Raw genomic sequence first — 15,267 nt, 5'->3', positions numbered from 1 at the left:
GAAATTATTTTCTTGCTGAAAACTGTTAGATCTGGATGGACTAAGCCAACTGAGTTACCAAGACAACCTCTCCTGTCGTGAAGATGACCATGTATCTGTTGATTCAAGAACAACAACCAGGAGTAGGGGCACTGGGCAGCACAAAGGGCCCAGGATGGAGCCCAGAACTGGGGATGGTGTCAGCCAGTCACACAGGGAAGGACGCCTGGAAACGGAGACAGCATTTGCCAACCAGGGATTGGAAGTAAATGATGCTACTGACAGCTCATCGGCTTGGAGCCCTGAGGTATGCTGGATTGTCATTTATTACACACACTGAAAGCTTTTGAAGGGTATTGGGGGCCAAAAAAGGTTACAGGAGAAATGAAGTGAAAAATTGATCAGCACAGCACAAGATAATGGTACTCCTGTGTGCTTGCGTGCATGACCATACACCTCTTTGTGTTTCCCCTTTTTTTCTGGTGTTTTACCCCTTGCTACTAACACTAACTCACAGAAAGGCTTTCCTTGCTTGATTTCTGACTGCAGTCTCTGAACTGAAATTGGAACTTCGGCTACCCAGCAGCATTTACTGACATTTATTAAGGAGCTCTCAGCGGTATCCCAGGGCTTGGTCACTGGCTGTACGTGCAGGGTGTGTGTCCCAGGACAGAGTATGTGGTCACTGGGTCAGATCCTTTTTCCAGGTATTTTCTATGACTTAGACAATGGGAATAATCTGAAAAGCTGGAGGCAGCTGCTGAGGGTGGCCTGTGACCTGCCCAAGTGACCATAATAATGTCCCCATTGATACCAGGCAAACTTTTAGGGAAGGAGAGAACCTGAGTCTGCTTTCCTTTAGTTCTGCACTTTTTTTTGAATCCTCAAGGAAACATTTTGGATTTTAAGGCATTATAAACACCCGATGACTTTGCATCCCCCTTTTCTATCCTCTCTGCATGATGTGTTGATTTTCATTATCTTACCACAGGATTAAATTTCTGGAAAAATATCAGCTTGCATCAGACATATTAAAAGAACAGCACAAAGGTCATATCTTCTGCCTGAGTTAAAAGACAGCTGTGGAAATCCATACCTCCATCAGACTGTGAGCAGCAAGGCTTTGAGGGAAGGTTCTGCAGCCAGTTCAAAGCTGGAGGGCAGCTCCTTGCTGCAGATGCTCCAGCCCTAAAGGGTGTCTGGAGCAGCATTTTGGCTTTCTGCACAACCCAATCCCACAAAACACTACACCCCACATGGGAGCTGTGTGTGGCAGCAGCCCTGCCCTCTCTTTGCTGTGTTTCTGACACTGTTTGTCTGCCCTTCTGAGGCTCGTTTCTCCTTTTCTATGTTTGATTTGCTTTGCCACGGTTCACGTGTGCTGCAGTGTCTCCAGTGTCCTCTTGTGTTTCTTTGGAATGCATGGCCCATTTTACTCCTGGTGTCTACATTTTAAAAATGCAAAGAAGAGTTCCAGCATACTGGAGCAGAAATGCCCAAGACACAGTTTATCTCTTACAAGCAGCTTCTCATTCAAAGGTACTGCGTGGATTAATGAAAGACTTTTTATTGCAGGAACTAAATGTTCTGACATGCCAGAAATGCCCAAGTGTTATTATGCTCCACTCAAAGGACCTCTCTTTACAGACAGAAATGGTAATTTTATGCCCCTGCAGTGGAACCACAAGTACCATTTCAAGCCTTGTCCATAATTAGCTGCTCTTTCAGGTTTCTCTGGCAGAAATGGACTTATTTTACTTAGTGAAGTGGATGCTGGCTGTCCTGAATGACTGGGTTAGATGTGCAGTATCAATCAGGATTCTTGGCTTAGCCTCTCAATAACTCTGCTGGGAAGAGGGAAAGAAAGAAATTCAGATGAAGTACCTAAACCCCAATCTTTCCTTGGATTTCAGTTCAAGTGTCTGTATAACCAACACATTCACAAATCACTTGTGGCCCAGCTGGGCTCTGAAAGCAGGGGGGAATTCTGTCAATGACTCCCACAGAAGGAGGATTTGTAGGTGTGTAGCAAACCTGCATGGGGGTGAGTCCTGGATAGCACAGTGCTCTCAGAAAGGGCCAGGCTGTGAGTCTCCAAAGCTTGGTTTCCCATGGAAAGCTTACTGAAGGAGTTTGGCATTTCTCTTTCCCTCTTTGCCTCCAGCTCATGCAGTTTTCTCTGCAGTGGGTCTGGCCTCTGCTCTAGTAGCACAATTTGAGCTTTCCTGAAATCCAAATCTTCTCTAGCTGTTCAGTCAAAATGCAGATATCCGACCTTCAGTCTGCCTTACACACTGCCAGAAGGTGATGATATCAGCCCTGCTGGGGCAGGAAGGTGTCTCTTGGATTTTCATTCCTGTGGGTTTGTGCTGATGCACTGGAGTTCACATTTTCCAGCTCAGACATGTAGATGAAAGCCAAGTTTTGCCTCAAGCACGGTTGTCTCCAGACCTCAGCAGCAGTCCTTAAATGTGCCTTGGTTCCATCTCCTCAACAGCAAACACACAGATAAAAGTGTGGAGGGAAATATGAGTCAAGCCCAACCCCATCACGTATTGAATATTATTTCATCAACCAGAGAGAAATAACTTGACTGCTACACGGGAGCACTTAACATTTTTGTAACACCATGCTCTCGCCAGGCAACCTGGCCTGCCTTGCATTTTTGTTTTTAGCAGCCTGCTGTTTATACAGGAAGGTGTTTCTGTAGCCAAGCAAGTCATTTTGTGTGTTGTTCTCCCTTTGACATTACTTCTGCAAGACATGCAACAGCAGGTCTCTAATCTGCACACTCGGACTTTTGTGTTCAAGTCTTAAACACCTCTGAAAATGTGAAAATCTGGAGCTTTGCATGTCATGGCAGATGAATCTGGGCACTTCAAAAGTAGATTGACAGGAAGTAAACAAAAACTTTGATGTTTATCCGAGGCCCTGTTTGAGACACCCAGACGCTTCTGAAGGGACTTAACACCAGACGTCCCATGGCCCATCATCTGTTCCCTGAACAAAAAGACTCCTGTGCTGGAAAGAAGTGTTACTTGAAATGTGAAAAGAAGATAAATGTTTGAGGAGGAGGGTGACTCAGATGCTGGTGACAGGCCTTAATTCACCTTCTGGCTATTAACTGAAAATCTTTCCCTAGTACAGTGTATACTCATGTTTAAATACAAACCATTGATCACTATAGCAACCCCTTTATCATATGAAGCACATTCTAGCTCTAAGATAAAAAAGCACTGTTGAACAGAAACCCACACACCCACTCAGCAAAAGGTAAGGTAAGCATCCATGGTTTTATCTTGCTTTATCAAGATGGTTTTTGTTTTAAAAGTAGGTAAAAGATTGTGTGTGAATTGGTCCGCACATGTTGTGGTTGTTTATTGAATTTTTATTCTGAATTTATTAGTACCCAAACTGAACAGAAGGAACAGATGCTTCTCTTGGGAGATTTTAGAAGGGTATAAAGAATCAATATGTATTTAATCAGACTGCTTATCCCCATTATCATTGCTTTAGCTGCAGGAAAATTATTGAATTATGGGTTAGCATCTAGAAATGGAATTTCCATTCCACAAGAAATTCTGACATGGTGATTTCCTCTTCATATTAAACATAGTGCCTAATTTTTTTTTAATTTCTAGCAGAACAAAATATCAAAAAATTTAGCAGGTTTGGCTGAATTGTTTGATTTTAATAATGAAAAAAAAATCCACCTTGAAAAGCAATTCCAGTGTATGTTCAAAGTAACAGGTTAAGTAGGTCAAGTTGTTTTGCCTCAATATTGACATGAATGAAATGTAAAAATCCCTTGTTTAGTTTTTCTCTATGTAGAATGTTTGCCAAATTAACCATCTCCTGCAAAACACTTAAATATTGATGAAACTTTTTGTTGGAAATGTTTCAACAAGTGCTGCTGCTTACTAGAGCGTATGGGGACTATTACACAAAATCAGGCAATTAACTATCATTGGCCTTTCCAGAAACAGTTTGGATCCATATTTCACACAGCAACTGCCTATACTTTCAGGCACAAGTGAGGAGAACAATTTATTTTTAATTGGAATTGGAACCATAGAGGCAGTTGAACTCCACTGGAGGTTTTACTCCTTCCTTCCCTTTGCAGGAACACAATGACGTGAACAGTGTGCCAGCTCACCATTGTGCCCACGAGCCCATCTGCAAATGTGGTGACCTGGATGTCATCTTCACCTACAAATCCTCAAGCCAAAAGCTGACAGCCACTGTCCTGGAGGCCAGGGACATCCCAGACAAGGACCGCAGTGGTGTCAACACCTGGCAGGTGCACCTGGTTCTGATGCCGGGCAAGAAGCAGAGGGGCAAGACCAGTGTGCAGAGAGGACCCATCCCCATCTTCCAGGACAAAATCACCTTCAGCAAGCTGGAACCAGAGGAGCTGAGCAGCCACGCCGTTCGCTTCCGCCTCTACGCCGTGCACAAGGTGGTTGGGGAGAAGATGATGGGGGAGCAGCTGTTCTACCTGAGGGGCATCAGCCAGGAAGGGGAGGTGAAGGTGACACTGCTCCTGGAGCCACGGAGTAACCTGAGTGTAAGTTGGGTGAAGGACAGATGGAGTCCATAAAATGGTTTGGTTTTTGGTGAATATGGTGTTCCTGGAGTCCTTCATTCATTCAGGGCTGTCAGTGTGTGTGACTGGTGGATCTGACCTGCTGTCACTTAAAAAGTTATCAGGAAGGGGAAGCTCAGGGCATTTCTTCTCTGTGCAAAGCTGTGTTTTATTAACGCAAAATCGTGTGGATCTGCACAACTCACCACATGCTGTGCCATTCAGATACCCCAGGTTGGTCTGGGAACCACCAAGGCATAATTAGTCTTAATTCCAATAAGGGCAGTGGTTCTTGTGCACCACTGTGTTGGTACTGACAGTGCAGGAGATACCTCATTTGGCCCTAGATACCAGCTTGTGGATCTCCACTGTGCAGTTTCCATCTTGCCAGAAATGCTTAGTAATGTTCTTCTACGTGACAGGTGGAAGTGGAGAGCTGGGTCATGTGAAAAGGAACTGGCTGTGCTGCTTCTTAATTTTCCACGCACATCACAGTTGTATCCAGCTCTGGCTATGCCAATCAATTGGTGTAGATGAGCTCTGTCATGATTCATTGTCTACAAAAGCTCAGAGAGAGGTTGTGCACGTGAGATGAATAAAACATCCTACTTCAGGTGAAGTGGAGAATAGTGAAAGCATTGTGGTAGCAAAGAAAGAAAGTAATGAAATGCACAGTACACGGCCAAAAACTGCCAAACTGAAAAGTGTATTCCATCCAAAAGCCATTATCAAGGAGATGTACAGAGTATTAGTGTAGCAGGATGTTTGCTTATCTCAGAGGCTTTGATTTACACTCGTGATAACACTTCACTCAGAGTTCCTCATCTTTAAAGAGAAAGTTCAGAGATGTGTTTTTGCAAAAGTGACGCTCTGATTCTTCTGGTGCCCCGGCATAATTAATTCTCAGTTATTGTAATTTCTTAGCAGAGATCTTACTGAACAAGGCCACAAGACACAAATTAAGGGGGGGGGGGGGGGGGTGATGAATGTCCTGATGATTCTCTCAGTGCTCTTTCCCTGCAGAGTGCAGATTCTCAGCTGAGTCTGTCAGCAATCTCTCACAGTGATAGCGCTTCCTCAACACAATCCCTGTCGCATGGAGGGGTGCCAGAGCTGCTCGTGGGACTGTCATACAATGCCACTACAGGGAGGCTGGCAGTGGAGATGATCAAAGGCAGCCATTTCAGAAACCTTGCAATTAATAGGCCACCTGGTAAGTACTTTCACTGCTATTAAATAGCACCCTTGAGCCAAAATTTGCTTTTTTATTTTCTTCCTCAAGGTACTCAGCTAGAGCGTTTCTGAGCTGGGTTCCCTTGCAGAGCACCTGATTGAAAATGAAGTATTATTTCAGATGCATGTGCTGATAAATAGTACAGGGCAATTGGAGGGAATCATCTGAAGGCTCAGCTGATGGGACAATAATCCCTAAATATCTTCTTTATTCCTCATACCTTTACAACATCTGATTATGGCAAAAGTGCTGCTGTACCCAAAGCACAGAATTCTCAGCAGATCCATAAAAAAAGTGAATAAAAAACCACTTTCCAAGTGTTTTCCCATTAAAAAAAAACACTTTCCAAGTGTTTGAATGTTACCATGTGACCCACAGAGGCCCTGCCTGGTGCCGTTAAGTGTTTCCCAAGGCTACACTTGGTTTAGTCCCCTTGCTGTGCTGCTGAGTGCTGAGTGAGCTGGTGCTCTGGGCCCTTTGGGGACCCTCCTGCTCTGAATCCTCCACTGCTGCACAGGGAAATCTTCTGCAGAAAGAAGATTTGAAGGTTGTTGCAACAGCTGAGTTCCCTTCCTCCAGTCCTAAAGGAAAAAATGGAAATTGCCTAAAGTAGGTTTACTTGGTGCCTGAGCTGCAGTAAGTCCTGGAGAAGGATGGTGCTGGTAATGTCCATGATAGAGATGGAGTCACAGGCACAGTTTGCTGCTGGTTCCTCACTCAGGGGTTGAACAGAGTGCTTCATTCATCTCCTGCTGTCCTTTTGCCTCTTGTCTGAAACCAGCAGCTGATGGCAATGTGAAACAACCTTTTTGTTTGCTGTCTGTGATGTGTGCCTGCTTGTCAAAGTAGGTAAACCTTTGGCAGCTTCTTGCCTTCTCTGGGTTTGACAGAGTATCTCAAGCTGCAGAACACTGAAATGGCTTTTGCAAGATGCTCTGCTCTTTGGTTCAGATCTAGCAAAATATTGATGAAATATTTCAGTACATGGATGTGAAAATTTAGGTTTTACACTAAACTGTACTGAAGTAGATTACAGAAATAATCTGTCATCAGTCAGTCCCTTGAGAATTAAGGAAATTCTGTGCCACAGTAAAACCCCTGACCCCAGCCTGTGCAGCCCTCACTGTCTTTTATTAGCTGTGACAGGATACCTCTCCACATGGGTTACTTAAAGGCATGTTCTTGTTGGCATGTACATGTTTTAATAAAAGGTTTTAAGTTGGGATCTTTAGTAATTTAGAACAAAGGTAGACTAAGGCAACCATGCCCCAGCAGGAAAGCTCTCCTGTTTATATATGCTGCAGAGTAGATACATCCTAAAGTTTTACTCTCAGAAATTAAATTAAAGTAGTCCCAATATAGGTCCAAATAAGTTTTCAGGCAACTGTAATGCCCACTTCTCTTCCCATAAAGGAAATGTCATCCTTTCTGTACCCAGATGATACAGACCAGTGTCAAACCAAGTCTCTCACTGCTAGATCAACTTTTAAGTGAAACACAGAAATCCATAAATTATCAGAGGCAAACTCTGAACCTATCAAAATCTACTTCTTTTATTCCAAGTCACATTGTTGCTTCTGCCTTCTGAATTGTTCTTCTGTGCCTGTAAAGCCCCCAGTAGTGTGGTGAGAAAAAGAAAACCCAGTGAAGCAGAAACTGAAAGAAATTAAAAAGGAGGAAGGAAACCAGTCCTTGTCTCGGTGCTGGAGTAGCACTTCACTGATAACCCCCAGGCACTGCAGAGCAGTTTGTTACTGTCTCAAACATGCTGCTGGCTGAATGAGATGCTCGATAAGTCCTTCACAAAGTGAAGCTAAAACTGCTGAGCCCCTTTCTGGAGGCTGAGCAAAGAGCCCTTGTGTTTTCTTAAATAGGTGCTATTTGAAGTTCTGCTGTTCAAGGCTCAGAGGGAGTGATTTCTTTAAAGTATCATGGAAATTTTGGATATAATAGCGCTGTGGAACACTTAAACAGCCAGCCTAAACTGCTATTCAGGGCAGCCATTTATGGTAAGACTGAAGGGGCAGAATTCCTCACCATTCCCAGCCCTGGATACACAGACCCTGTGCAGGACCCATTTGTGGTCCTGTCAGCTTTTAGGAATGGCAAAGGAGTTTTGAACAAAGTCTCCAGCTGTGCTTTTTGCCCACCTTGACCCTCTTCTCTGCCACCTGTAGACCCACACCGTGCGTGCTGCCTTCTTGGCATACAAGCACAGGGAATTTCTCTGTGTGCAGAACAAGGAACTGGACTGGGCCATTGGTGATTTTAGGTGTTAAAGGCTGCAGAGGCTGGAACAGATGGTTTTATAGAGAAGGAAAGGGAGATGGTGCATGTCTCAGTGTTTCCTGGGCACATCTTCTCCTTCACTTAAACCTTTCAACTGAGTCAGGTAAATGTCAAAGTCATGGGTGCTTATGTGGGTAATAAATGGGTTAGAAAACAGCTGGGCAGCTTACAGAAACCTAAATTGTGCAGGCAGTGCCTTCTCTTCAGGACACATATGTGGGATTTAAGAATAGTTTGGTCAAAGATAAGTGTCCAGGTATTGTTCTGGGGAACATGCTGAGTTACAGGCCTCAGCTTACATTCCCTGATCACACAAATAGATCCATTATCACTCAGAGCACTTAAGAGCACTCAAGAGTGTGGCTCCAGCACTGGAACGTAAATTATCTGGGTGTGCCAAAAAGCCTCGTGCAGAAAAGCATCCACAGCTTTGTCAGATGTGGACACTGTTGGTATTTTAGTGCTAATGGCTTGTGTGCTGTGCACCTCATTCTCCTTGCTTCTTGTAAAAATCATTACCCTGTGCTAGCATTTTGTAGGAGTTCATATTCTGGTCTGTGGTCTTGTATCTTCTTAGAACAAAATGCAGTGTGTTCATTTAAAGGATGTTTATTTAAAAAAAAAAAAACAAACAAGAGAAGGCTACACCACTGGCAGAAATGTCTTTAAAAATTTATAACTGGTTACATACAATGTGCATGGAAGTAATACCTTGGGATCACAGTGATGGACCAGGAATCATTTGAGCTAGCCAGTGCATAAACACAAAGCACAGAAATGTGTCTGCCCATGTGATGCTAAACCTTCATCAGCTGCTCTGCTGGGGGCAGCTCTGTCTCCTCTAATCCAGCCTTCCTTCTGTTCCCTCCTGCATTTCTTTTGGGGTTTATGTCTGTGTGTAATGCAGTGTGAGAAGAACTATTGTGAAGTTATTCCCTCGCCTAAGAAAAGTCCTCCAAGCTTTTTGGCAGCTGCAGAATTAATCACACATAATAATTGCATCCGTGCATGATCATTATTATACCAGCAGCATATTAACCCCATTAAACAAATACAATAGCACTGATGCTGGAAAAGACAGGAGGGGAGAGAACAAGCTATCAGGATTTCTATGGGGAACAGGAGAAATTCTTGAAGTAAAGACTTGTCTCAAAACAAACATCTACCTGAGCCACAGGTAACGATGCCAACAAGTAGAGAAAATATTCCCATAGGAAAATTAGGATCTTTAAATTAGGATCCTATTTGCTCTGGGATCAGAGTGCTTGAAAGCCATTAGTGGATTTTATTTTATCAGCTTATTTTTGAGGGAAGAAAAGTTATTATCCCTGTTACATTCCTGGAGAACAAAGGCACAGGTTAATTCCTTTAATTACTTCAAAGCAGGCCAGGAAGCTGAATAAAATAAATTAACTTTTAACCTGCATATCTTGCTCTGAACAGGGAACTTGCTTGAGCTCCTAAAGCTTTGTGATTCATGTTCCCATGTCATCAGTAATAGAAGAGGGATCTGTGCCAGGGCAAGCTGGGATGGATTCAGTCCTCCAGATATTGGATAACAGAGCAGGAGATGTGCTGGGAAGCTTCTTGCTGCTGACTGCTTGCCAGTCAGTGTCAGTAAGATTGCAGAAAACCACCTCTCCTTCTGCACATTCTTGTTGCCCATCCATGAATGTAGCTGGAATAGGCTTATAATAAGAACAGCTGAGGAAGCTTTGTTCTGGGTGGAAAAGATGAGGCCAGATGCAAGGAGCCCCAGGAGGATGTCTCAGTAATGAGCAGCTGGGCAGTGAGGTGGAAGAGGAAGTGTGGATGAGTGTAAGATATTGCATGGGGACACAGGTGGAATTCAAACGTGAGCAGGATGGACTCAGAGCCTCTTGGGAGTGAAATATTAGGCTCATGGAAAATAGCTGCAGGAAAATGTCAACTCAAGGGTCACCAATAGTACTGAAAAAACCCCCAAAGTAAAGATGGACAAAATGGAAAATTGGTGTTTGATTGTAAATGAGCACCGTGTACAGTTCTGTCTTCCTCTGTTCAAACAGAATATGGCAAGGACTGGAAAGATGTGGTGAGGAGTGTTGGAGACAATCAGGGGGAAGAGGAGCAGCTTCCAGCTGAATAGACTGTGCCTCCTACAGTGCTCCAGCAAAAGGAGGTGGGGGAGGACTCATGGAGGTCTCTAAGTGTCATTGAGAAAGTGAATTAACAACAGAAATTTGCTGTCTTCTCCTGATACAAAACCAAAGGATGGTAAAAGGAAGTGAGGAAGGAGCAGGTTCTGACGAGGAGACAGCTCTTCACCTGAGCTGTCAAATTCCTCTAGAATCAGAGAATGCCATGGATGCTGGAAGCCTGCTTCAATTCTGTGCAGCACAGGAGAAATCCACAGAGAAAGTTCCACAGAGGACTGTTAAATACAAAGCCTCTGGCTGAGGAAGTTCCTGAATCACAAATCACTGGAGATTTGAGAGTATTTGTGAGAGAACCCGTACATGCCATATTTTCATGGATTTATGTGTGTGTGGTACTGGGTGCTGTTGGGTGGATGGGCTGGCTGGGTACAGCTCTCCCCACCACACGTGGCACCTGGGACTGAGAAGCCTTAGGAGAACAATTGTCACACTCAACACAAGTGAAAAAGGGACTTTCAAGGAGCAACTGTGAGATTTTTGTGGGGGATATTCCATAATAATTAGACATCCTGGGATAGTGTGTGGTTATCCAGTAATGTTTTCAATAGCTTTAGGTTTCTGAAAAGCACAGTCCATTATACAGTTACTGGGTATAGGAATCAAGATCTTTCTGAATCAAAGGACAAAGTGGATGGATGGTGATGCTCTCCCACTCCTATGGCTGTGAACATGAAAATTCTTCCCCTCCCAAAACAGGCAGAAGAGAAAAGCCATTTCTACCAGAGTGGAACCATGCTCATTCCAAATTTCTACCAGAGTGGAACCAGCTCATTCCAATGTTTAGTGGGAATCTGCAATGGCACTGCTGAGCTGCAGGGGATCTGATCACAGGCTGTGTAATCCAGCCATGCTCGTGGGCACTGCTGCTGCAGGTGACAAAAGCTGGGCTTAAGCATCCTTACATCCTGCTCTTGTGGCTGGGCAGGTGTGTGTCCTCCCTGATCTGCTGGGGTGTGCATCCCTGCTTTCTCTGCTAAAGCCCCAGCCCCCTCTCTGAGGCAGCAGCAATGCACTGATGTGGGAAGGAGTAGAAATGCCCTTTTTAGAGGAGAGCCAGGCTGTGCATCCCGAGAGGTGCCTGTGCTCTGCTGTAGCTGTGTCAGCCAGGGCTGGGAGTGCAGGCAGGTGGTGAACCAGCTCTGCAGCTGACACGTGTCCCAGGTGCTGTGAAATGGAGTGGACATGGGCTGTTGAGGCAGCAGAGGAAGATTACTGAAGAACTGAGCTCCTAGGTGCTCCAGGAGAAGCTTTCTTTCCCGAGAGACCTGTGCGGTTGCTTCCAGGGAGCCCTCATCTCCTGCCCCTCTTGCATGTCACTGATGCCAGCATTTCCCTGCCCTGGAACAGTGCTTCCAGGGACCAGGGCATTCTTTTCTGCTGCATTTTAAATTAAAGGCACTGCTGGTCTGTTCTCTGATGACTCACATGTTGTGAAGGTTGCCAGCTCCCAGCCTCTCTCCCTTGTGAGAGAGCTGCCAGCCCCGGGAGAGGGAACCTGAGAAGAGGCTTGGTGGAACAGGGGTAGGAAAGCTGGCTTCTCAGCAACGCAGTAGGCAGCTCCCAGCTCTTGTATGATTTATACAGTATAGGCCATAAACTGCCTTAATCCAGACTTTCATGACGTGGGGTTGGGATCAAAAGCTCGGGTCTAATCCTCCTCCCGGCTATTTTACTGATCCAGCTGCAGTGAGCCTGGCTCAGAGTGTGAATGTTGAGTGTTCTGCCCCACTGCTGGTTGAAAGGGGAGGCAAAGGCAGCACTAATGGACTTGTGGGCCTCGGACTGAGAGCTCACATGGGGCTGCCTGTACAGAGCAGCACAGAGTGGAGCTCACATGGGGCTGCCTGTACAGAGCAGCACAGAGTGGAGCTCACATGGGGCTGCCTGTACAGAGCAGCACAGAGTGGAGCTCACATGGGGCTGCCTGTACAGAGCAGCACAGAGCGGAGCTCTGGGGCTGCTCTGCCATGCAGCGCTGCCGTTCATTATGTAGGCTGGGAGCGTGGGCTTGCCAGCTGGGGGAAATTAAGCTCCAGGCCCAAGGCTTTCTTCTGCTGTGGCTGTTATTAGTCTGGATTGCAGCATGCTGACATGGTTATCCTGCTTTTGGAAATGAGCTGGCTCGCCTGGAGCGCGGGTGGGAAAGTCCGCCCGGCGCTGTGCGGTGCCCTGCAGTCCTCAGACGTGAGGGGTCAGGAGTCTTTGGTTGTTTACTTCCTTTCTAAATATAAATTCAAGCAGGGGGGTTGGATGCTTTTGTATTTGCAGTGCTGTTGCTCACGGGTCAGCTTTACTAATAGTGGTGGTGCTTAGTGTAAGTGAAAGCAGAACGCTGTCGCTCTGGTCCCCGCTCCAAAAACAGGAATGCATAAATTACAGTTGATTATTCCCCTGAGTTGTCATTATCAGTTAGTTCCCTCAGAAGAATCATGACAGAAATGGGTCATTAGAAGAATCCTGGAAAAACTGATTGCCTTTGCAGATGAGCTCTCCAGAGGTGTTTGATGGTTGATGGAGACAGAGCAGTCTGAACGAGGAGAGGTTTGCCCAACCCTCTGGAGTAAGAAGATGCAGCACTAGCCCAAAATGTGTCTGGCTTATTACAGCATTCCTTGATTTAGTGCTTTTCAGTCTGGTATTAAATGCTGAGATGCTGGTATTTTATGTATACGTGGACATCGTGCAGTCCACTCATACCAGAGAGGCAAGATGAGTTCAGAGCAAAAATGCTCTGAATGCAGCAAGAACTTCTCTTCCAAAACCTGCATGGAAAGGAGAGCCTGGTAGATGCCGTGCTAAAATTGGTCTTGGCAAAATTAGACTTTGTTCTTGGATCTTCACAGACTTCTGTGTAACCGTGGGCAAGCTGCAGTCTCAGACACTCCCAGATCTTTAGAGGTCTCACTCTTCCTCACTCAGTGAGACGGGTGCCTAAACAGAAGGTGAGTACTTAGGCGCTTTAAAGAGTGTCAGGCCTAATCTCTTTTCCTTTTGTGCTTGATGGAGGTGGCACAAAAGTAAACACTGTGAAGAGCACAGAGTGCTGAGACACACGGTAATGAGGCCATTACTGAACCTGAGCATGTAATTAGGTGGAAAATGTTTGCCTTCATAATGAATAGATGCTCTTACACATACATTCCTCAGTAAATCGTCAAGTTCATCCTTGCTGTAGCAACACTAATTTCACTGTGTAACTGGGGATGGATTTTCTTTGGCAAAGTCAACAGGAGGGGAGAGCTTTCCATCCCAGAGGACCAGAGTGGATCACAAGAAAAGCTGTATTTTTTGATGAGATACCCAAAAAGATGCTGCAAAGAGCACAATGCAGGAAGGCAAAACTACAATCTTAAAATTTAGTTAGTGAAGCAGAATAACAGCTCAGCCTCATACGTACCAACTCTGCAAAGCAAATTTCAGATGCTAAATATATGATCCACACCTACTCTTTTATTTCTGTTCAGGCAAGCTTGATTCGTTTGGCTGGTAAAATACACCCAGTGGAATAAACTTGAGGAGAATTTCCAGCCTGATTTAGTTGTGACTTGCACTGGTTTTGTGCCTGTGTTTTCTTGGGGATGAATAGGGCTCCTGGTATTAGTTCTGCCTTGACCACAGTCTCCTTCCAGCCTGATCCAGAGGATACATGCAGAATTCTCACCTACCTTGGTACTGAACAGACGGGGTCTTGGTGCAGAATTATGTAGAAATCTGACATATATTAAAGAAAAAGCCAACTTTTCTGACTTTAACTCATTGGTGGTGTGGTGGTCATTTTTCCTCAAAGCCAGCTGTGTTATTCCTCACTTGCAAAAGTTGAGGCCTCAGTCAGGGATGTGACATCCTGGAGGTTATGGCTGTAAGACCCTCATCCATTCATTGCCTGCAAAATTAACTGGGACATGCTGAAACAGTATCCCATGAGGTGCTTTAGCTGTGGCACTTGCTTTAGTGTTAACACCTAAATCATCTGTGCTGGTATCACTGTCTGCTAGATCTGTGCTGAATTATGGCATCTGCTTTTTGGATTATGAATTGGTTGACTCCTTTGGGCACTGTTCAGATGGATGTGCCTGCAGTTAGGTGTGATGAATCCCACCTGAGCTGCCAGAACTGGTGAAAGTCAGAAGGAAGTATGACAGCAAGGTTTACTGAAAGTAAAATCTAGACCTCAGTGCTTTCCCTGTCTTCTTAGAAAAAGAGATGCAGGCATGTGTGGGACACCTTTCCCTAAAATAGCATAGGAAGGTAATGCTGGGATGGTAGTGAAAAGAAAGAAAAATTTTGAAGTTCAAACAGAGAATTGTACTAATTACCTGCTTGTTTGTATTTAAAAATCAGTCTGGTGGAGTTCTTCCAAAATTTTGAAATCCCCTTCTCAGAAAAAACAAAAAAACCCCAATGAATACATTTAAAAAATCCAAAAAAACCCTACTTATCTTTATTTTCAGGGAGCTGCCTGCAGTCTAGACCAGCAGCCAGGACTTACACATGAGGAATGCTTCAGTGCACATCGTGGTTTGTCAGTGCCAAGTACAGTGACATCCCTACAAACACTGTAGGAGTTGTGTCTGCTTTCACATTGAGTCAAGCTGGAACAGAGGGTCCTCTCTCGGGCTTTGTGTTCCTGATGAGCCTGAAGTTGTTACAGATTTCAGTCCCTCAACACTGAATATTACAGTGGAAATTAGTGGAAATTACACCTTTCAGTAAAGTGGGGTTTTTTTCCTTCCCAGACACAATCAGGAAATTGAATCAGAGCTTTCCCTTTCTGTGTGACAAGTTGGTCTTTGCTGGCAAGATCCTCTCCATCCCCAGCGTTCTGCTGGGAGCCAAGCTGGCACCCCCAGCTAATGACTGGGCTGAACTTTCCCCACAGTAACTCGATAGCTGTACAGCTGTGCAGGCTCACAATTTGCTCCTTGATTGTCAGCCTCCTGACAGCTTTTTCAGGGGAACAGTTTGAGAGGAGCGGGAAGCCC

At 45.0% G+C, this 15,267-nt stretch overlaps 1 protein-coding gene across 14 annotated transcripts in view; it reads left to right on the top strand.

The window, feature by feature from the left end:
• Window positions 1-15,267, top strand: part of SYT16 (synaptotagmin 16) — a 115,970-nt gene that overhangs the window by 88,946 nt on the left and 11,757 nt on the right. For all 14 annotated transcript variants that reach the window (XM_077180811.1, XM_077180810.1, XM_077180809.1 and 11 more), the window contains 3 exons: window positions 30-286; window positions 4,103-4,546; window positions 5,588-5,777. In XM_077180811.1, the coding sequence (XP_077036926.1) occupies window positions 30-286; window positions 4,103-4,546; window positions 5,588-5,777 (891 nt within the window). The remainder of the gene's footprint in view (window positions 1-29; window positions 287-4,102; window positions 4,547-5,587; window positions 5,778-15,267) is intronic.

Source organism: Agelaius phoeniceus, chromosome 6, assembly GCF_051311805.1.
Source record: "Agelaius phoeniceus isolate bAgePho1 chromosome 6, bAgePho1.hap1, whole genome shotgun sequence".
Taxonomy (NCBI): Eukaryota; Metazoa; Chordata; class Aves; order Passeriformes; family Icteridae; genus Agelaius; species Agelaius phoeniceus.
The sequence above is the reverse complement of the archived record's forward strand: the minus strand, read 5'-3'. Positions and strand labels throughout refer to the sequence as shown.